The 24,990-nt window shown below is 35.2% G+C and overlaps 1 protein-coding gene across 1 annotated transcript; it reads left to right on the forward strand.

The window, feature by feature from the left end:
• The first annotated feature begins 23,084 nt into the window (after positions 1-23,084).
• Positions 23,085-23,567, forward strand: LOC145682256 (uncharacterized). The gene has a single exon (XM_081753838.1). The coding sequence runs from the start codon at positions 23,085-23,087 to the stop codon at positions 23,565-23,567; it is 483 nt and encodes a 160-aa protein (XP_081609964.1).
• The last annotated feature ends 1,423 nt before the right edge of the window (positions 23,568-24,990 follow it).

Raw genomic sequence — 24,990 nt, forward strand, 5'->3', positions numbered from 1 at the left:
AGCGATGTGCCCATTTGCTACACGCGATGTCTGAGTTGTTTATCAATAAATCCTGTCTATGACCTTGCTTCAAAGACGAAAAAGTTGCCATAATATATGAGTTAAGAAGCGTTGCTCGAAATCGACTGCGCCAATGTTAGTAACAAAGTAATGTTAGATTCTTCAAAATATTCAATCGTGGACCTCTTAATCTTACTCTGCACCTTTACCGTAATATAACTGCAGAATCACTTTCCAAATGACTGTATGCTAATACTGTTAGGCAAACTGATACATATTTCCAACAATAAATACAAGTATCTCCATTTCACTAATTCCATTTATTATCGGATTACCTTTAAATTATACTTGCTTTTCCAATATCTTAGTATTTCCAATTACAGAACAAACATAGCCCTTACCCATCATGATTTTATATAACTCACATAACATAGTAGGACTCCAGTCTCTACATCATAATCTATATCATCACATAAACTAAAATGTTTACACAGTATGTGCCCTAGCAACCTATTAATATGTGTATGTGGCATTATTTGAAAAATACACATTGTACTGCACTCATCCTGAAATTTTTCTAGGAAAGAAGTAGCATTTTCATTACATTTACCACTAAACTTACTCATAGCACGTATTTCGCTCATCTTTACACTTAACTTTACATTCCTTTCACCATTTCGTGTTCGCGTTGAGTGACAATTTCTACCTACTGCGTTATGCGTGGTTCCACCATCTCTTTTCCGCCCATCTGTATTCCTTGGATGAATTCTTTCCAAAATAATGTCCTCATCGGATGGATTACTTGAAGAAGAGATAACGTAAGGTCCACGTTGATCTGCTGTGGGTGAATGCGAGGGCATCTCTTGTGAACAAGGGAACTCCAAACGATCATTAACCATGTTGTTGTGGTATGCGTTGTCCTTAATCTGTAACGTCCTAATTTCCTCTTGTAAGGTAGATATCAATTGAGTATTTGCACGTATTTTGTTAGAATTATCAGTGACCTGAATCTTTTGCTGACAAACAGAAGATTCTATTACTTCCAAATCCTTTTTTACACAATTGACTTCTTGGATTACATGGTTGTAATTATCCTGGCAATCTTCAGATAATCTTTTTAGCTTTTCATCAAACTGTAATGTGATGTCTCTCACCGCCTGAATAACAGATTGTTTCGTCTCTTTTGATTTTTGATCTATTTGCTCTAATCTTCTACTTAATTCTTCTGACTTTTGATCTATGTGCTCTAATCCTTTACTCAATTCTTCTGACTTTTGATCTATGTGCTCTAATCTTCTACTCAATTCTTCATGTTGTCTACTTGATTCTTCGGATTTCTGCTGTACCGTCTGTTTTAATTCGTTGGACACCTGAGCCAAATTTTGCTTCTTGGCTTCTAAATCGTCTTTTCGGCTTTGTTCCTGTCGCTGTAATTCCATTAAAATTTTGTCTTCTAATGTCAACATTTCGGGTGTAATGGATGCTATATTTTGCTCGTTATTAACACTGTGAACAGTTTCATTCTCTACTATCTCATCGATCATAATTTTTCTTGTGATTACTCTGCCACTTCTGAGAATAGTTGAGTTCGTATTCATGAACCTTCTTACAGAGGTAAATTCACCCTTACTTTAGACTTCGGGATCTGAATTTACAAGAATCCCGGGTGAGGTAAACCAAAAATTTTACAACGACCCACCAAAGGTAGCCGTTAACCCTGGTTCGGCTAATAATATAAGTATTTCTTTTAGTGGCAATAATCGTTTACACTTTAAAATATCTTCCGTAATTATATTCACTAGTATTATCACCTTTTCTACCGAAATTACAAGTCCATGATAAGTGTTAGATAATTTATTCGTTGATTCTCTTTTAGCGTATATTCACACAAATTGTCTTGCAATCATACATGTTAATTATGTATCTATAAACAACTACATAGCAACCAACTATACAATAATAATGTATATTTTTTACATATCTTAAAAACATTCTTCTTTTGTTATCTTTAGTTAACATTATATCAGGTATAGTGCTTGTGTAGAAGCACTTTCTGCCCAAGATACAAGTAATTATCGACCGATACAAAGTATCTCGTTGTAAATATTGTAATTAAAGAGGATTTAAAACGGTAATGTCATTTGTGTTGTTTAGAAAGGAACCCATTTCTTACTTATTATATGAAAATCTTCGAATAATTTATTCGTTTTTGTAAACACAGAATTCAGCATACGAAGAGTTATACCTTTGGGCAGTATATTTAAGTTTTAATTCATATTTAGCTATATCACTTATCATTTTATCAGTTAAGTGTTTGGTAAATTTGTGTGGAAGAAATTTCTTATAGTTTCAACATTCCACTATAATACTTATACCGAAGTTGTTATTTTTTTTTCAAATTTTGGAATATAATGATTTATGTCTAACTCTAATTTTTGTAAACAAATAACTGACTTTATTTAAAAGTTTCCAAGCTTATTTAAATATGGAACATGTTCTCCCACATTTATATAATAGAAAATCTTTATTTAAAATGTTCGTTTTTAATCTAATAACAACCTTTAAGAGAAATAGTTCATAAATTGTAAGAACTAAATCTAAAAGTAACTTAAATAATGTAAAATTCTACTACTTTTTCATTTTTAGAATCATAAGAAATTTTTTTAGGTAAATTAAAATTGCATAAGAAATCGGCTACTGCTTCTACATAAGATATAAATTTTTATATTAATTATCTCATTTACAGATACATCATTTCTCTTACTACAATTAATTACATTCATTGGTATATATTTTAATGGGCTCAACTGAATTATAATACATTTCCGTATTTCCACAAGATATTCTCTGGAATGCACTGTTATCAGTATACATTTTAAAATAATAATTATTATCAATATGCAAATTTCTATTTTCTTTTGGAAAGACCTCCTGTTTCTCAAATTAATATTGTTAACTTTACAATGATCAAATTTACTGGGACCTGCTGTATGTTTATTATTTTACGTTTGAAAGTTACAATTGCAAAATCAGAAATATCGGATTACCTAAAATTAGATTCAGTATTTATATCAAATTCGAAGAAAGAACCTTCTACATTCCTTTTACACATTGATAAGTGTGAAATGAGAACATAGTTTTGTTTTTTGAATATCTAACTTTAACTTGCTTTTGTAATTACATTCTTACTCCACAATTGGCATTCTTATCTCCACAATCTTTATTGCTATTTTGCCAACATGAGGCGCTGTTGCAACTGCTCCTTTTCCAGCCAACTTATATAAAACATCATTATTTTTGCCAGCTGTTATACATATTAATCTAAATTCACCTCTCGACATAACCTCTTTTTAATCACTTAAAAACCGTCAATTAATCTTTTCGAAAGAAATATATCAGTAAAATACTTTTCCTATCCTAGTTTATTCTCTGTTTCGAATCCTACTTGTATAAGTATTCAGCTTTTGGTTTAGAAAGAACAGAAAGAACAGCTGTAAATGTTATTCCAGGAAGAGCAATATTATGTGTAATTACGCCATGCTTTCTAATTTCTATGATAGTGAAGAGGGATGGAAATAAATTATCTGCAAGGTTTATTCTATACTTAGCTTCAAATGTACCTTCAGATTGAGCACTTACAATTTGAAATTTCATATAAAAGTATGATCTGTGAGAATGAATAAATCCATCTCTCCTACATAAGTTATATTCAATATCTTTGTTACGTTCATTCAAATTATTATATGTTCTCAGATTTATTGCAAAGCTCTGCAACTCATAAATTATAATTATATTCATACCATTATTAAATGGAAAATGTTCAAGACATACTAAAAGGTATAAATGTGTCGTTAAACATATATAAGGTGTACAAAGCATATATGTATGACAATATTTTTAAATTAGTAAACCATTACTATTCCCGTCCTTACTTTCGCATTAATAGCCGTAACAAGTCAAAAATCTCCAAGCCTTTCTTTCCTTGATGCGTATTTACTAAATTGTCTTTTCCAAGCTTGATTTAGTTGTTCTTTACTTTAAATATGTCTTGAAGCTGTATCTACATTACCTCTATATGTCATATTCACTTCAACCTTCATCTAATGAGTTAATATTTTATATCCTCTTTCTAATCATTCCTGTAGCTTAGTACCAGCAGTCAGCCTTTCAAGTTTCCCTGAAGGCTGGAATGAATCTGAATGGATAATCGAACTTGGTCAGACTCCTCACCACCACACCCGTTGAGTGTCAGAGACAGCTCCATATTAGACTGACTTTATATTTCATTTTTGCTAACTTAGGAGCTGACGTGCGGATTTTCCAATCCTAACCGTCATTACCATTGGTTTCGGTCATTAGCCGAGTTCTCCCTAAATGTTTCCAAACATAGATGGCAGAGTAGGCTCTAAGGAAGTCCCTGTAACAAGGTGAGTATTGCCATGCTCTTTGCAAGCAATACAGTGTCCCAGTTGACCGCAATACCTAAAACCAGGAATATGGAATTCGAATGGGACTTTATTAACCAAATACTTCGCTAACCTTTTACCACGTTTTTCATCATTCCAAAATCTTGGTGGACATCTGTTTAATAACATTATCAGTTATTTACCGTTTGTATCGATAGAAATAAATTGTAAAAGTTTGGTATTATTCATACTTACAATATCTACTTTCTCATTATAAAAATAATATCACCAGCTTATTCTTCTCCATCTACAGCAATTAACGTATTTAATAATTTTCTAACATCATCCATCCAAACATATTCTTTAGGAAGTTCAGTATACTGATTAATTCCTTTCAAGACTTAGGTGATTTATTTTTGTCTTCCAGGAGTTTGAGGTGAATATGGAATATCAGCTGTTTCCCAAATAGATTTTATAAGGTAATTGTGTTCTTCACTTCCGCTATTTGCAACTTTTCTACTACCTGAATTGTAATTTTGAAACGCAGCACCTGCTTCTATTTTTATTTGCTTTTATTTATAATAATCCTTTTAATCATATTCTTCAATTTTTTATTAGTATTCAATGTCAACAGATCACATAAAATATGTGTTACTTTATAAATCTTACCATTAACATTAGAATTTCCAAACTTATTTATTGTTTTACCATATTCATCAACAGCTTGTATATCAAATACACGCCATCCATTCTACTACTGTATTTTATTGAATCTTACCATATTGTTGAGTTGTTAAAGCCTCTAATATTCTACTTTATTTTTTCTCATTTATCTGTTTAGTCACTAGTATATCATCCCCCTCTACAAGCTTATCGTACATTGGAAGTGTTTGTAAATATTTCGAATATACGAATCTACTCATGAACTCCTGATTACAACTTGAAAAAAATATGGCATCAAATTTTTGTTTAGTTTTACTACGTCTTTAACCTCAACACCTAAATTCTTAATAGCATCAATTACAACTTGTTGTACCTTCTTATACCTATCATATGTTCCTGCTCTTCTTTCGCATATTTAAAGCCTTTAATAAGAAACTCTTTTAACTTAAAATTCCACGTAATTTATTTCTTGTCAATTTATTGTAAGTAATACTAACAAACATTAATAAACGTGAAGATCCGTATAAAAAACGTAGGTAAATCAATCATTTATAAAAAAATCATCTTATTTCTATATTCGCCATTATTTACTTTCGTTGTCATATCGATAACTATAAAACAATTATCATCCTGTCAATATGACCATATTTCTTTGAATTTACTGCAAAACATATCTCCTCCAACAAGCGCTTTATACACATGATTAAGATTAGTATCATTTTGACGAAGGTGCAAGGTTTCCAAATTTCTCCTTCAAAATCTTTGAAAAGCACAAGTTCATTCTCTTCTAGTGATTTGTGTAATGAAATAAAAAGTCTAAGCGGAATGTTTAAAGTTCCAGTGCTACAACATAATTCAAAATGGAAGAAAATCCAAAATTCAAGTAGAATCATTCTTATTTTATAAAGACGTACTTATATTCAGTATTATACAAAAGTCTCATGATTTACTCATTAATATATAAGTCAAAGTATTATAGCTGAAAACATGAATTTGAACAGAATATTACTTTAGCAGAAAATTAAGTACTGGCTAAAAATATTTTCGTATGAAACATTGTCCTCTATGGGATTGAAAGAAGGTTCAAATAGTATTTTGCTAAGAATAAAATGTCTCACGAATCACAGAAGTTATACCTTTATAAATTCCATGGATGAGAATGGGAATGGTTCCATTATGTATAATGTTGTATATTTAATAATGCTAAGTAACAATCTCAGCTTATTTAAAGAAACATTAGTGAAAAGTATCATTAAATTGTAAATTTGATTAGAACTTCATTGACAAAGCTACCAGTAAATTAACACAAAATAAAATTAAAAACAGACTTGCAAAAATGATCTATGTACTTTTTACTATGTATTTAAATCAGTGTAATTCAATCGTTTGCGATTGTTTACGGTAGTACGTAAAACCTATGCCTCTACTTTGTCTCTTTCTATGATTCTCACCATTGGGGCTTATGAATACGTGATATCGAAGAAATATTGATTAGATTTATTGATTATATACTATTCGAACTCGCGGTCTCGTTTTATTTAAGCAGACTAAATGTTTTACTAGCGGCTAAAACATCTTAATTTCGTCTTCACTATTGATGCCCACGAGAAGACACGATTGAAGAGAAGTTTAATGAAGTCCCGCCTTGTCTCGATTTTTAGCAAAACTCTTTAATTTCCTTTTGAAAAATGTCTCGTCTTGTCCAGCAACTTTGCTTCCTTGTCTTCTAAAAATGATTTTGGTAATTGTTTTCACATAGTAATGAGAAATTTAAAAGCTTTGTAGTGATAGGTGTTTAATAATTAGCATCAAATAGTAAGATACACAACTCTCAGTTTTTTTTTAAAAAATGTTTATATCAAAACATGTCTGTAGCTATTGCGGCTACGTTTCTTCCACCTTGAGCAATTCTGGAAACTTAACAATTTTGCCGATATATATGACAATTTGATTCCATCCTAGTTTACGCTTTCTGGTAATAAAGATGAAAGAAATATATTGTACCATCACTGACAAAAAACTGGCACTTATCATTTTTGCTGCGTGTAATTATTACTGCAAGTGAGAGCGCTGTCAAACCTATCCAAAATAAAAATCTGCATTAAAATATATCACAATATCAAATTTCGTAAAACAAAGTTTGGCAAAATATGTTCAAATATGGAATTGTGTGATAAAATGTTTATTATATGTTTCCCCGTCCGTGAATACAAGACGAATAGATCCTAATTGAACAATAATTGGCTATGAATTTTATAAGATGTGTGGTCTCCGAAACAAAAGAATGTGAAAACATATGGAATATTTATATGACCTTGCAAAGCGTTTCTTTTGATCTAGTTCAGAAACGTTCATTGACGAATCTGGTATTTGTGCTAAAACTCTGCTTGAGGTATTGAAAACACACAGAAGGTTATTTTAACTTTCTTTAATATTCTACATACGTCTCATGTAGTTTCTGGAAGTTTTAACACTAATTTTGCTGAATTCATATTAATAAAGACACCAGTTTTGATACGGATTCGACTTTCAAATTTTTTGATGTTTCCGTATTTTCTGATAATGTTGACACGATTTCAAATTGGGTTAAGCAAGCCATGATATGAAAGTGATATTAAAATAAATGCCCATTTGAATCCGCGTGTTACACTTTTATATAGAATCACTTCCTTTTTCCGTCTGTTATAAATGCGATTCTAAAGAGAAGATGATCTTTTAAAAATAGGGTTCTTAAATAGCTGAGTTTTCGTATCAATCTAATATGTGGATTAAATAAATATGTCGCTTTATTGAAAGCTTTTGGATACCAACATTATGAATGCAAATTGGTGTCTAGGTTGAACTATTGTTTTGATCACTTTGGAATTTGAAATATTTAATTTGAAATATTAAAAAAGTATTAATTTTTTCCATGTACTCACGCTAGGAATTTTTTCCAACGATAAACACAATGGCTGGCTATTGTATCTTTTATATGGTCCTCTCCCTTATCCCGACACCTTCTTATATGTCAAATGTTTGAGGTCTGTGATACAGTCTTATTAAGTAAAGTGTGTATTTCAGGTTTATGCAGGGAATTGTTCAATGGATACTGGCGAGCTTATGACCACTCCATCTCGAGCGCCTCCAGTAGATCACGATCCCTACATTATCCATAGAGATATGAGAATCCTGTAATGAACTCTCTTCTATCAAAGAAGCAACATTTTAATCAAACTTATCTATGTTGTGATAGATGCTAGATTTTCCTTACCTATCTTTCTCGTGAATCTGAATTTGAACTAGACACTGTATCAGAATTAGAGGCATAAATTAATGTATTTATCCTTGAAGAACTTCGATAAATTGCGATAATATAAAATACGTAGATAACCAACTCCTACAGTACTTACACACCGTCACTCTTACTCAAGTAGTCAGATCCCCTAAAAGAGTAATTATGATATCAACGGTTATAGATTTTACAACTATCCTAAAGAATCCTCGTTAGAGATGTTTGAGAAGAAAGTCAAAGTTGAAGCACTGAAATCATCGAAACGTAAACAATCTTCAACTATTACGGAAGCCCGTCTTCTTTCTGTTTTTATTAATGGAGTCGATTGTACATACAGAGATGAAGAAGTTCAGGAATAAGTGCAGTTAGAATCTTCCACAATGAATAAAGTTCTTCGAATTCGCAAAGATCAGGATCATACATAAATAATGAATACCTTAACATCATCACATGAGACGATCGATCAGTCTTTGGTCATGACGTTCTGATCTATAAAAGACGACACTGCGTAGAATTATCTCGCTCATTACCTCCTTTACAATTAATTTCGAAAAATACTAGGTTCACAATCTGGACACAATTATTTACAGTTGCAAGGCAACCGTTTGTACTTACTGCATTGAACACTCCCTAATACATACATGTACAATTTACAACCCATTCCTTATAGTGCTATATCCGATAATCTGTGTCCTACTTTGAACTATAAATAAAACAAAGACTTTTAACTGAAACTTGTGGCACTCAGGAAGTATCAACACTGTAAACTAATAACTTCTGTAGAAGTAGATATTTCTTGGCAGACACTACACATGCTACACTGACTTTCACTACTTTATCATGAAAGTATTCAGCCATTTATTTGCTCATGCATCATCCATCAATTAATTCACTCTATTCACATCACCGTTCATATTTACTTCTCGCCACTTACTTTAAACAGATTCACATTTTCATTCCACGAAGCTGGCATTTAGTTCCTAATGGTCACTAATTACTTACTAATTTTCTAAAATAAAACACATTTTTAAAATAAAACGCTGCTGCTCGAAGAAAACGTAAACATCTTTCTTATAATTAAAACCTTTAAAGGGTCGGAATCTACCTACTTCGCCATTTGTAATGTATTAAGCCACAAATGGATTCTTCTGGCTCAGCGGAAGGTTAGGTACGGCTCTTTTTTAGCATACCGCACAATATCGGCTGCATTCTTGCACGCTGACAATTTTCCTGAGCATGATAACATGACTCTATAAGTTTGAAGTACCGCAATTACACTCATCACCATACATATCAAACTAGGTTTTCCTATACCACTTACTTTCTTATATTTTCTACACATAGAAATATTATATTGTTAAAGGGGAGATTAATTTTCACAATAGTAGAGATACTAATGTACACCTTTGCTCACAGAACTAGTCACTCCCAATATCATCGGACTTCTTCATGATTTTCTCATCACGATCTCATATGCGATTCCCGATTTCGTTATCACTTTTACCAGTCTTGTTTTCCACTGCACTGTATATGTGCTTGCATTTCCTTTCAGCGATCGAGCACCAACTAAGCTCACGTAACGACATACTCTGGCCATTAGTTCTTCTATCTTTCCCTTCCTCGTCCAACTCTTTACTACGACAAGGTCAATTAACACCAATCCTGTGAATATATTTATGAATCATTTCACTATATTTAAGGAAAAGAAAGAGAAGACCAATTATGAAAGAGCATTAATACTTTCAACTAGATCATCAATTGTACATTATGACCTTTTATTTTCTCCATCTTTATTTTGCAAAAAAACTTTCTTTCATCTCAATATTTTCATATGATTCGCCGTTCACCCCAGCTGTATTTGTAATAAATAATACTTGAAATCATCACATATTTCATCATTGCACCTAACAACAGCGTTCAGTTCTAAACTACCGTAAGGAGTATAAACTGGAGCATTGCGTAAATGCATTAAATTGTCTAACCGATACTAACCATCCTATTAAGATTTAGAAGTCGCTTAATGTCCTTTGTGGCAAATGAAACTAAATCGCATTGTCCACAAAATAACATGTCTCCTAAAACCATGGATCACTTCACTCGTATGTGAAACATCTCAATTAACGCAGCAAAAACTTAAGAAAATATGTTTCGATGTCTACTGAGAGTATCTCATTTCAGCTTCACGACTCTCACTTCGCTCCACTGAGAGCTGTCACACCTGTCATGGCACTATTTCTGAAAGTCGCCTAACCTACAAGAATAATTTATAACACACTGCTGCCAAAGCTTAATAATTTTTGAACCTTTCAAAACTCCTTACATGCATGACCTGGGAACTCTAATCGACTAGAGTCCTCAATAGAAACAAAGCCTTTATTATCCAGCTTTCACATACGGCTTTCCGTCCTGGGTCTTTCATAAGAACTGAGTGTCTCGTATGCACGCCTTCTGCATAACCCACCCTGTTCAGCTACTCAGTCTTACCAGATATACTTTTAAACTCATTAAGATGTTTTGAGTCACATACCATCTTAAGTCTCTCAAAGAGAAATTAATCATAGTTTGTTACGTTTCCCAGTACTTATTTCTCAAGGTCAGTGTATACGATCATGAAATTCATACTGATTGTTCTCGGTACTGTTCTTCGTTATCTCGCCTCTAACACTCTACTTCGAAACTCAACCTTTTAATTATTCTTATGTGGTCTTTTTACAAAACTACATTGTAAAAATTGAGGTGTTGAACAGTACAAAATGACTACCACTTTAGCGTGTTACATTTGTGTTAATTCAGCACAAAGACATCGCCTTTCGAGCATATCAAAAATAGCTCGTTACTAACCGAGATAATTTGCATTTGTATATATCGTTTAATATAAGCAAACCTTTACAAAATATCTTTGCCACTTGTGCCAAGTAACGAATAATGTTCTATGTTTTCAGCAATCGGTCACAATAATATTGTTGTAAAACTGTGATCGTCTGACAATAATAACACTCACAACAGTGTGATCGTCTGACAATAATATTGTAAACCTGTGAATCATCTGGCAACAGTTGCACAGATAGCTGTGCTTCCATCTGTTTTCTTTATCAGTTGTTCTTGTGTCTTAGCATATATGACCATAAAATGGCAGAACTGTTGTGAGTGTTATTATTGTCAGACGATCGCAGTTTTACAACAATATTATTGTGACCGATTACTGAAAACATAGAACATTATTCGTTACTTGGTAGAAGTCCCAAAGATATTTCGTAAAGCTTTGATCATATTAAACGACAAATACCAATGCAAATTCTCACGGGTACTAACTAGTTATTTTTGAAATGTTTGGAAGGTTATGTCTTTGTGCTGAGACCTGGCAACCTGGAGCTCTAACCATGTTAAAAAATAGGGTATCCGTAGCCGGCGGAGAATAATAAGCGAGTCACTTAGGCATTCCATCCCCATTAGTTGAACTGAATCGCGATCTTCGTATATACGGTTGGATAACTTGCCTCTTGAGGTTAAGGAAAAAACCGTCGAAATGTTTTTTTTAAACCTCCAGAGGTTGGCACTCTGATTTCGTCTTAACTGTTGACAACCTTGCTATTCTCTAGGCTTAACGATTTATTTTGATACTCTCCTATTCGGAAGTAGAGGTACCTGAAGAAGAAAAGAAATAAATAGTTGACAACTTTGCTACCTATACCGGCGAACGATTACTTTCGTGCTTCCTCTCTGGAGGAAAGAGCACCTTAACAAACTTTAAATTTAGAGCTTTGCTCTAAGACCAGAATAAACACAGGGGCTGTCACTACCCTTTTGTGGGAAACTGGCGCCATCTCCTACCTTAGTTATAAATATGGCTTCTCAGAAGACAACAGCGAATTCAGATAAATAAAAATACAATCACACCGGATTTCACGTCTCAGGGGGGAAGATAATAAAACCGACGTACAAGCCAGAAGATGTTCTAGTGCCTTTAAGCAAATAGAAGCAAGGAACCGCCCTAGCGAAATTGAAATCCACTACACTCAAGCAGTCAAGTGTTTCGCAACCATGCACTTCGAATACTTCGGAAGATATGGATTTTACGTTCGTAGGAACGCTAAAGCGACGTAGGTCTTCTTTATTAAACCTCACCAAGGCAGAACACTTCAATAATAATCCCTCAACATATCCACCTCTCCCACTAAGTAACAAGTTCGATGTTTTGTCCCCAATACAATCAGATAATGCTAGCACTAACACTGGCACGACAATGCAGCCACCGACTTTCAAGCCTCCTCCGATCTTCATCTACGGAAATATTAACACCTATACCTTTATTAAGACCTTGTCACGAGCATTGAAGGAGCCCTCTCTAGCTCAGCCCAATAAAGCAAACAGAGATGATTATAATTCTATCAAGGCTTATTGCGAACAAACAAAAACTGAGTATGCTACAGGCGTGGCAAAAAATGAAAGGCCTATTAAGGTAGTTGTCCGAAAACTGCCTATAGACACCAACTTAGACGACCTGAAGGAAAAAACTCTTGCGTCTCGGTTACAAGCCAATAAACCTCCACCAAATGTCTCGCAAAAGCAAGACAGATGACAAGAAAATTATAATGTTACTGTTTTTGGTTGTTTTGGAACGAACTGCAGCTGAGAAGGAGATATATGCTATTACCAACCTACTTCATTACAAGGTCCACATCGAACCAAACAAGCCTCCCTCAGTGCTGCAATGTTACAGATGCCAACGTTTGGGGTATTCACAAGACACCTGCGAAGCGCACCCGCGCTGTCTCAAATGTGGGCAATTCCATTTCACCCAATCCTGAAGTAAAGCAAACTCCTCTACATCTGCCACTTGCGCCAACTGTCAGGGAGATCACCCGGCAAATTACCGTGGCTGTCCAGTCTTTAAATCCTATTCTAAGGTTCTTAAATTGCCGACCCAGCAGCCGAGGAAACTTCCAGATAAGACCGAGAAATCTTTCAACAAACCACCAGAAGAGACGATTTGCATCCCCACTGATGTTAATATCCAACCTATGTGTACGAACAATGAAGACGCTGAAACTTCCACTTTTCCCTACACCCAATCAGCTTCTATCGAACAACAGGATGGACCGAAGAAAGACCTACACTTAAAGTCCGATCATTCATTTCTCAAGGGTTTACATTTACGAAAAATAATAACGCATATTAAATGTGGTATTACCCGTTTCCGCCAAGCAGCAGACTCAGCTTCCAAGGCTGCAGCAGTAATAGAAACAATAGCGGAAATGGCTGACAATGGCTGTTTCTAAATCCAGCGTCCTACATCACACACTTGTCCTTGCTACGTGGAATGTAGATGGTCTCGAGGGGCACAAACAAATGCTTATTAGATTTTTCACACACCAAAGAGTTGATGTCATGTTTATACAAGAAACACACTTTACTGTTCGGATCACTACTTGGCGACTACACAATTACATTGTGTACCGACAGGATAGAGTTGGCAGACAGAAGGGAGGATCACTACTTATAATCAAAAACGCATTCCCAGTCAGGTTAATTACAATACCACTCTTACTTACTTTGGAGGCACTTGCTCTTGAGCTGTTAACTCTAGGCGTTCCATTAATATTGGTCACGGTGTGCAGGACCCCGGCTACACACCTAGAACCCACAGACTTCGATCTCATTGTTAACTTAGGGCCAAAAGTCATCTTAGGTGGAGATATTAATGCCAAACGTGGAGAATGGAACTCCATTACTACAAACACTGCTGGAGATACTTTACATCAATATCTACTCATGTCCAACTTCATCAGTGCTCCACCAGACCCAACTCATCATCCTAAATTCGACGGACAACCCGATGTGCTTGACGTGGCCCTTTGCAAAGACGTGTCCTTTACCGTCCATCTCTATGTCATTTCAGATTTAGATTCTGATCACGATTCAGTCATTTTTCACGTCTCCCACCGCAGCATAGCCTATTCTGCCGCATCTTCAAGCAAACAGAAAATGTCTAGAACATAAACAAGAACTAAACACCAGTGTCCATCTACGAGATAGGTCTGCAACAATTGAGGACATCGATCAAGCGGTATCTCACATGACGTTAACAATTCGTACGGCAGAGGCAGCGAGCCCCAATACCTTAATCTCCCCAACGCAAACCAGTCAATGTGACAGTTTTCATTTACAACTTTATATTGATCTGAAACGTTGGGCTAGACGTCGATGGCAGCACACACTACATCCCACATATAAGACTTTGTGGAACAAACTTTGCATGAAGCTCAAGTTGCTCACTAAGCGACAGAATCAACAATACTGGGAAGACACTTTTCGAAATGTCACACTAAATGACCGTAAAATTCGGACGTACTCCAAATCATTACAACGTGCCACAAATACTTCTAAAGCTAGAGTCATACAAGGACCTCTAGGACAGACTCAAGATCCTCAGTCGCAAGCGGATATTTTCGCTGACTCTCTGGAAGAACAGTTCTAGCTCAATAGCGCACGCCTCGATCCCTATCTGAAAAAGCACATCCGAACCACATTATATAACATAAATACACAAAACCCTACAGATGGCGTCATCTTAGTAACACCCCAGGAAACAGAACGACATATAAAATGTCTGCCGGCAAAGACAGCATCTGGGCCTGATGGGATTCGATCTGAAATTCTCAAACATCCAATAAAAACTACTGGTCTTTTTAACCTACTTTTTTAATGTCATCTTTCAATTATGCTACTTTTCCAAAACCTGGAAAAAAGCTCGTGTCATCACAATTCCAAAACCTGGCAAAAATCCACTGCTCCCGGAAACCTACAGGCCGATAAGTCTTTTATCGAACTTCAGCAAACTCTTCGAACGTGTATTTCTCTGGAGGCTGAAACATCACGTAGATAATAGAGACCTTCTACCTTCTCATCAGTTTTGATTTCGTGCTCAACATAGCACTACAACGCAACTCGTACGAGTAGTGGATCATTTGACAAAGACCTTCAACAGGAAACAACACACCCTTTGAGTATACCTGGATGTGTCAAAAGCATTTGATAAAGTATGGTAAGCAGGACTATTATATAAGCTATAAGGTTTTCCAGATCGTCTTCTACATTTACTTCGTTCATACCTTACTGTCAGAATATTTTATGTGTCTGTTGACGGTGTCAAATCCACATCTAGATCTATCAAAGCAGGTGTTCCACAGGGCGCTGTACTTTCACCGCTTTTATATAATCTGTACACGGCAGATCTATCGACCTTACCACATTGCTTTTCCGCAACGTATGCTGACGATACTGCCTTTTTTACGACCAGCAGCTCACTTCCACAGTGTTAATCTACATGCAACGTCAACTCAACGGCTTTCAGGAATTGGCAAGGCGTTGGAGAATTAAAATCAATGCAGACAGAAGCTGTGCTGTCATCCACAGTCTACGAAGCATCCGCGCCACTCGAAATTTAACGTATGAGAACGCGCACATTCCTCACGCCACACACGCTATATATCTGGGTGTGACTTTAGATCATAGGTCAACGTTTGTCTCACACATCAAAGACATAAAGCAACCAGCATTACGCAAAATATCAGCGTTGTACCCCACTTTTCGCTGCAGTTCAATTTCGCATGAGGTCCGCGTGATATATTGAAGATGGTAGTCCTATCAACACTTTCTTATGCATGTCCTGCCTGACAACATGCTTCTAACAGTCATCTTTAAACACATGAAAGTGTTCAAACGAGAGCCGGTCGTATCATCACTGGTCACCATAGTTATACACGCAACAAACCAATTTTGGAAGATTTAGAGCTGCCTCCTGTTAAGGAAGTTCTCCGGCATCTCCACCATAAGTTCTGGCATTCTTTACCAAGACACATAAATCCAGCTATAGCTACCATTAGAACCAAATGCGCTCTACGGAACGTTCATCGCACACCACGCATTTAATAACTTTCCTTAGATCGTAATGACTTCAACATCAGCTACTCTGCGACAGTTGCAGATGTAGTCTCACAGGCATAACAAACCAATAGTAATACTCCCCAAGCCACCTACCACATCTGTATATATTCTTTATGCCATCTAACTCATGGAGTCACGGGGCTTCGGCCCCATACTCTTCACAAAAATTCAACATTACCGTGACCCTGTGTGCTGAGTTAACACACAAATAACACGCTGAAGTGGTTGTCATTTTTGTGTTATTTCAACACCTCATTTTTTACAGTGTATTTTTCATGAACTTCTAGTTCACATCTTTCCATCGTTTACTGTGTAGTTTCACCTATTGCTTCTTACATTGTTTTTGATGTTTTCATCAAGGTAGAGATGCCCTTAGGAGCAAGATACATTCAATTATCTTACTATTATAACCCCGTGTTGACCAGTGTATTATACCTTATTAAGTTGAATGTTATCTTTATGCAATATTTTCGACTGATAGCCAAAATTAGTTTTCGTCAATATTTCAAATTCTACTACCACTGTATATCTATTCTGTAATGATAATGCTTTAATTTTCATGGCAAAACGTGTTTTAAATCTGCCACAAATATAAAGAATCATAACGAAATACAATATAAATTGCTATAATTAATGTTGATTTCCTTGTTCTTTCGAGTATTTAAGCTGATTGCTGTTATTTACCTATCACTAGGGCAGCGAATGTTTTTTGGTCTTTTGTATATAATATGGAAATAATATAATTATGAGTGACTTATTGATTATAAAGATGATAACCAGTTGAAACGTCGAGCATTATGATATATAGGATTCTTCACTTAATTTATCTATAATATTAAGTTTCTATAAGTATATATAATATAAACGAAATATCTATAACATTAAGTTTCAAAGCAATTCAATTGAGAGTGTCATTACTCTGATATTTGCATTTAGAATATATATTTTAATATGTCATGGAATACAGTTCATTGCCCTCAGTGCAAATTAGAACTATCTGAGGCTGTACCGAAATTGAGGGGAAATCCTGAGACTAGTTTGAAGAGAAGTATAACAGTGTCATATTTGTGATCAAAGCTCATTATACACTACTCTGAAATAATACGGGGATGTATAAAAGTAACAAAATGAATGTTTGAAGTATTGACAATAGATTTTGTACTAGAGTGGAAGATAACACTATGTCATCATTTGAATCGGCAACTAATGTGGTCTATATGATTCGGAAACTTGGACAGGAATTGAACTCAATGTCTCAATAGTCAACAGAATATGTAAGTACTAAGTTGCAACAACTTGATGCCTGAATGGAACAAATGACTCAGAGTATGACAGAATAGATAAATGCTAAATTAGAATAAAGTGACACCAAGTTGGAACAAATGCTCCAAAACCTTGAATTTGTGCCAAGTTTAGGAAAGAAGGTACAAATCCAAGCCAATAAAAATTCGAACAAGATTTGTGAAGTTTCAAGAAGAGAAGTACATATTTAAGGAAAAGGTCGGAACGACAAATGGCAGTCTAACTAAAGTGGTGAAAGCAGCAGATGTAGAAACGAATCTATCTGGAATCCGATTATGTGAAGAGAATCGTCCCCCAGCAGTAAAACATTACGAAAGTGAAGGCACCATTTCCAACTCCGAGAGCGAGAGAGAAGATACAAGTTCTATGCGAGTTAATAATGTTCATCTACATGTAGCGACGAATGTGTAAACTCACGTAAAACATACTTTAGTAAGTTAATTTAAAACCCATTTTGAATTTAGTGAAGTCAGATCAAATTCAGTTGCCGAACTGGTGATATTCCAGTAAGTGTTTTTAAAGAAGATTTTGGGAAGAATGTAACTTAATTTTGATACCTAGACCAGAAATCATACCACATATTTCGTTACCACATTTGTTCAGCATGGTGTAAACCTATACGAAATAAATCCACGTATATGCATGTTTCAAAGTTCTATTGATAACTAAATCGGAAATGATTTTATGTTAGCAAATCGGGACGCACAAGCTAGGATGAGACTTTAGAACCCTAACGTATACAAGAGTGTTACCGATTTTGAAATTTCAGTAACAATACCAATTGTAGTACAAAAGGTAATTTTAAATTTCTGCATAATGGCAATAGGAGCCAACAAGCTACATCTAGAAATAACAAACACAATAGGTCTATTTCCCCACGTAATTTCCAATATTTGCAACGACTTATTAGGTAACAGAAATTCGCAAAATATTTAAAGGAAATATTGCGAATAAAAAATAAATGAAACGCAAGGATGCACTTAAGAAAGTGTGGTACAATGTGACCTAATCCAACCGTTATACAATAAGAACCGATACTAGATGTGGCTGGCGTGGAACGGGTTAAATTTACTTCACCAGGTTACCTTTTTGGTTATAAAAGGAATAATGTAATGTACTGCGATAATACTTAAAACGTTTAATTACATTTTCTTAAAATTGAAACTATTCCTAAAATTTAGTTTATGTTGATTCAAGTCAGTTTATTCCAATCTGTATATCTTATAGGATGTCACTACATAATCTAGATAATAATTTTTGTTTTATAATGACTAAATTTATTCCTTGATTGTTAATTCTCTCAATTTTGAGTGTACGCAGTATTGATGTTTTATTAATTATACCAAATCAAAATGGTTGCCAATTTTTAATAATCCTGCTCCACAAACTGTGTTATCTAACCTCAGTCTTGATAATATTACTTCTGATACTACTATTTATTGCCCTAATCTAATACTAGTATTTAATAATAACACTTGATGTTAGATGTGAATATTGTAGAAGAGATTAAAGATTGAATAATAATTTAATCTTTTACAAAAATAATAGAAATTAAGATTTTTTTGTTGACAGGGGTTGATATGGGGTTTTAACAGTAAAGAATAATTAGCCACTTGAATAATCAAGAAGCAAGTGCGTTTGGCGTACAGAATTTAGTTGGATTCACTGTTATTTTGTTTTGAAATATATAATTTTAATGAAATAATTTTCGTTTGCTCTACACATAATTTATTTTCATGATTAGTATTGAATTGTTTGTTTTCAGTTGCATAATAATTTTGTTTCCCTTAGCTATATTTCTTGAAATAACAAAAAATGGAATAAACATTAGACACATTAACGACTTAATCTTTAAATTCTATTTAAGGATGTACCTTATTGAAAATAAGGTTATTAAATATAATTTAGAATATGAATATAATAGCAATACCATAATGATAATTGTAATATATACAGAAAGATAAATATAAATGTATCGCAATTTTATATGAAGGCCGTCTGATAAAATACGCACCTGATATATATATAATATTCCTGTCCAGAATTGTATGTTAATTTGTACAAGGCTAACTAAATTACCAAATAGGTTTACTTCCAATACGATTTTTTAACAATAACACTTTCCTTTCTTCGCAGAAACTGCTTTATAATCTGTCAAAAAGTCATAAAGATAGAAACAATTTAATATATTAATGTTGTATTTAATGTTGAATATCTTTCGTTTCTTGTATTTAGCCCTGGAACTACAGACAAAATTTTATAGTTTTCATTACCAACTGTACTTTCATTACAGTCCGATGGACCCAAATGCTTGCTTTACCCTAGCCAATAATGTTGGATTTGTTATGGCAAAATTTGTACCGAGTTTTGTTCTTCTTTTGTTTTTCTTTTGTTCCTTCGCTCGTTTTCTATCAGCTGTAGTGCAAGTGCTAATGTTAGAATAAAAATAGTATTTTTTGCCTTCTATAATATAACATTAACGTTTTATTGTAACATCTGGCGATCGTAACACGACTGAAAAACAACGTAAGTAATGGAGAAGGCAAAAAGAGTTAGAACAGTGGCGAGAGCTGTATTTACAAAAATCGCAAAAAATGTGGAACAGTGTTGTAATGCCGCGAATGTGAACATTGACGAAATTAAAGTTAACTTTGAATTATTGGAGGATAAATACAGGGCAGTTGATGAAGCACACAATGAATACATTGAACTGTTATTAAAAGAAGAATTCCAAGGAGATGATTTGGTTCAGGAAACAGAAGCACAAGATAAGTATGTTCTGACATTTTATAGTCTTCGCACGAAAGTTCAAGAGTTGATCGATAAGCATGCATCAAATTCAATTCGTGATACAGACAGTGTTTTGACAGAAGGTAAGAAACGGGGTATTAAGTTACCGGTAATTGAATTGAACAAGTTTGATGGTAACTTAAAGACTTGGTTACCGTTTTGGAGTCAGTTCAATCGAATCGATGCGGACACGAATATCGCAAACAGTGACAAACTTCAGTATTTAGTTCAGGCCACTTCTACCCGGTTCAAGAGCACGCCAATTTGTTGAAAGTTTCCCGTTATGTGAAGAAAACTATCCGAAAGTGATTGAAGGTTTGAAGTCATGTTTCGGTCGTGAAGATACATTGGTAGAAGTGTATGTGAGGGAACTTTTAAAACTGGTGTTAAGGAATTTGAACAGTAATAAGCAATTAGACCTCAGTACCTTGTACGACAAAATTGAGTCACAATTACGAGCATTAAGTACATTAGAAGTAACGACAGAGAAATGCGCAGCAATGCTGTACTCACTAGTGGAATCGTGTTTACCTGAGGAACTTTTGCGAGAATGGCAAAGGGGAACTACGAACAATGGAGAATCTACAGTGGAAAATAGACTGGAAAATTTAATGTTGTTTGTGAGAAAAGAAGTAGAAAGTGAAGAGCGGAGAGCACTTGCAGTGGCGGGCTTTGATTTGAAAGATACTTCCAGTGCGATAAAGAAAAGGAAGGATCGAAGTAGTCCCGCAGAAACTGTTCCAACAGCGGCAGAGTTAGTTAATTGTAAAGGTGACCCAGAGAAATGTATTTTTTGTAGTGATTTTCATGTTAGCAAAGAGTGTTCTAAGGCACGTAACTGGTCTTTCGAGGAAAAAACAAAGGTGTTAAAAGCAAAGGGTTGTTGTTTCAAATGTCTAAAACCGGGGCATGTTAGCAGTAGATGTAGAGTAAAATTAAAAGGCGCCAAGTGCAAGGGACAGCATTCATACATTATGTGCAAGGGACCGAAAGTAACAAGAAAATGACGGTACAGTGAAACAAACTGTAACGAAACCGGATATTGAAAATACATTAAATAATAACGTGTATGCCGAAACGTTTTTGCAAACACTAGTTGTAAAAGTAAGGGGTCAAGAGACAGAAAGGGAGGTAAGAGCAATTATAGAAAGCGGTTTCCAACGATCGTACATTCGAACAGCTCGATCGTACATTGGAAATGGGATACGAAATTGTTAAAAAAAGAAAGTGTTACGCATGCACTCTTCGGAGGTATTTGTTCTGCACCTTATGAACATAGTTGTTATCAAGGTAGGTTGTATAGTCTGAAAGGAGATTATGCATGCAATTTTGAAGCGCTGAACCAAGATACAATATGTAGCAATGTGACTGCAGTAGTTGAAGGTCCTTGGATACAGGAGTTAGAAAAATTTGGTGTAGAAATTTACGACAGGAACCCTGGTGCGATAGAAATTTTAATTGGTTCTGACATTGCAGGAAAACTTTTTACTAGGAAAAGAATTGTGTTGAAGTCCAGATTGGTAGCTATGGAAACATTGCTTGGTTGGGTTTTAATGTGCAAAGTTAAAGTACGTGGTGATGTTAAATTCTCGTCTATGACAACGATGTCCATGTTTTGTAAAGAAGCATCTATACCGGATTTATGGCGGTTAGATGTTCTTGGTATCACAGATCTAGCGGAAAAGAAGACAAAATTGGAAGCTCAGCAAGCAGTAATGGATTACTTTAATAAGACCGTAGCTATTAATGAGGAGAAGAGGAAGGAAGTAATGTTACCTTGGATAGAAGGACATCCTACACTTCCTAGTAATATTGAGATGTGCAAAAGAAGATTGAATACACTTATTGGTAAGTTGAAGAAGGAAAACCGTTACGAAGACTACCAACAAGTGTTGAATGAATGGATATATGATGGCGTAATAGAAGAAGTTCCACCACAAGAAAAGGATAGAGAAGGACATTATTTATGTCATCGCCATGTAGTCAAGGAAAGCAGTACGACGAAAATACGTCCCGTCTTCGACGCATCAGCCAGGGAGAAAAATTATCCTTCATTTAATCAGTGTTTAGAGAAGGGTATTAATTTGATCCAAATGATACCCTCAATTTTGATATAGTTTAGGTTAAATAGAATCGGAGTTGTATCCGATATCAAGAGAGCATTTTTACAAATTAGTGTGTGTAAAAGAGACCGTGCCTTTTTGAGATTTTCGTGGGTTGACCAGGAGGGAAACGAAAATATATTTCGTCACAAGCGTGTAGTTTTTTGGTGTGAACTGTAGTCAATTTTTGCTGTGTGCAGTGATAGAACATCATCTTAATTTAGAAATGGAAAAACAAAGAGAAGGAAAAAGCCAATATTCAAGAGTAGTCATCACTTAGCTTTCGAAGTGCTTTTATGTGGACAATTGCGTTACCAGCGTACGGAATGAAGAGAAGCATCATCACTTCATTAATGAAAGCACCCAAGTAATGGCGAAAGCTGGATTTGAGAGGGTGGGAGTACACTTGTCTCGGAGAGATTGAGCAAGACAACTCATACCGGTCTTGGGTCTACAGGGGAAACGAAATCTGACACTTTGGAAATAAGACCAGAATGCTGTGACTGGTTGATACCAGACGTTCTTCTTAAGAGGGTTATTTTGTCGTTTGCAAACCGGATATTTGAATCCATAGGGATTCCAGTAACGTTGTATCCAAAGATGATTTTGCAAGAAATTTGGCGATTGGAATTAAGTTGGGACGAAGAAGTACCACGGGCAGTAAGGAAGAAATTTTTACAGTGGGTAGGTGAATTGCCTTTGTTGAAAGAACTTTCATTTCCTAGATATATACAAGGAGATTCAGAAAATTGTAGCCTACATGTATTCTGCGATGCAAATGAAAGAGCCTATGCTATGGCAGTTTTCCTTAGAACTATTACCAGAGAAAACATTAATGTGCAGTTAGTACAAGCCAAAACAAGATTTGCTCCTATAAAGAAATCACACATAGCAAGAATAGAATTATTGGCAGCTACTATTGGTGGAAGACTAGCTACTTCTGTGCTTGAGGCCTTGAATCTTGAAGGTGTACAGATTTATTATTGGACAGATTCTTCAATAGTTCTTGCATGGATTAAACGAGATGAGCAATGGAATACTTTTGTTTGGAATCGAGTGAAAAAAAATCCGAAAATTAAGTGAAAAAGAAACTTGGCATTACGTACCAGGAACCATGAATCCGGCAGATTTACCATCGAGAGGATGTAGTTCAGAACAACTGCTTGAGTCAAAACGGTGGGAAGGTCCTTCGTGGCTGCAACGCCCCAAGGAGATATAGCCAGAACAGAAGTATGAGTACAAAGAAGAAATTATTACACAGGAAAAGAAAAAGACGGTCTCATCAGCTATGCTTAATGTTGGAAAGGAGGACAGTGACTGGTATTATCGCCATCATTCGAAGTACGAAAAAATAGTTCGCATAATAGGTTGGATGAAAAGATTTATTCATAATTGTCGTTCTAAGCAAAGAAGAAGCAACGAATTTTCTGTTGAAAAATTGATATCAGCACAGAAGACTGTTATTAGACTAGATTCCTTTGAGGATGTTGGCGACAAGAATTTGAAATCTTTGTGTCCGTTCGAAGACAATGACACAATCATCAGAATAAAAACCAAAATTACAGAACTTTCAGATATTGAAACCTTTCGTTATCCAGTTGTGTTGCCAAGCACACATCCAGTAGTAAAAAGGTTAGTTTACGATAAACATGTGGAAGCTTGTCATGTTGATGTCCAAGGTTTGTTGAGTCTTCTTAGGGAACAGTTTTGGATACTCAAAGGAAGAAAAACTATTCGATCTATAATAAAGCAATAAAGCAAACGATATACTGCCAAGAAGTTGGAACCAATCCCTGTAACCCTACCCAAAGATAAAATCCGAGATGCAGCAGTGTTTGAAGTAACGGGAGTGGACTTTAACGGACCAGTTAGACTACAAAATGGAGGAAAAGCTTGGATTTGTATATTTACCTGTGCAGTACATAGAGCAGTGCAGCTTGTTTCCGGATTATCAACTAGTGACTTTCTGCAAGCCCTCAGAAGATTTATAGCGCATCGAGGCCGTCCTTCGGTAATTTACAGTGACAATAGGACGAATTTTTTTGGCACAGAAAATTTATTGAGCAGACTGGATTGGAAATGTATAACGTCTTTTGCAACTGTGAAACGCATCAAGTGAAATTCAGTCCACCCAGTGCTGCTTGGTGGGGTAGATGGTGGGAGCGTTTAATTCGATTAATGAAAGGGGAATACTTGGGAATAACTCTTAAGGGGAATACTTGGAAGGGCTTCGCTAAATTATGAAGAATTCATTACAGTGTTGTGTGACTGTGAAGCTGTCGTGAATGGTCGACCGTTAACTTATGTTTCTGATGATAGTTTGAATTTATTAGCTTTAACTCCATCTATGTTTCTCCAGCATGTTAGAGAAGTAGGAGTACCGGATCTCGATAACTTGGAATCCGTTAAGATACAAAAACGGTTGAGATATTTTCATAAACTCAGGGAACAGTTACGTAGTAGATTTCGCAGTGAATATTTGGGACAGTTGGTGCAGCATTGGAAA

Source organism: Thermobia domestica, chromosome 3 (genome assembly GCF_964235325.1).
Source record: "Thermobia domestica chromosome 3, izTheDome1.hap1.1, whole genome shotgun sequence".
Classification (NCBI taxonomy): Eukaryota; Metazoa; Arthropoda; class Insecta; order Zygentoma; family Lepismatidae; genus Thermobia; species Thermobia domestica.

What these genes read in the sequence shown, in the direction of transcription:
- LOC145682256 (XM_081753838.1), top strand. Translation starts at nt 23,085, where the DNA reads ATGATTTTGCAAGAAATTTGGCGATTGGAATTAAGTTGGGACGAAGAA.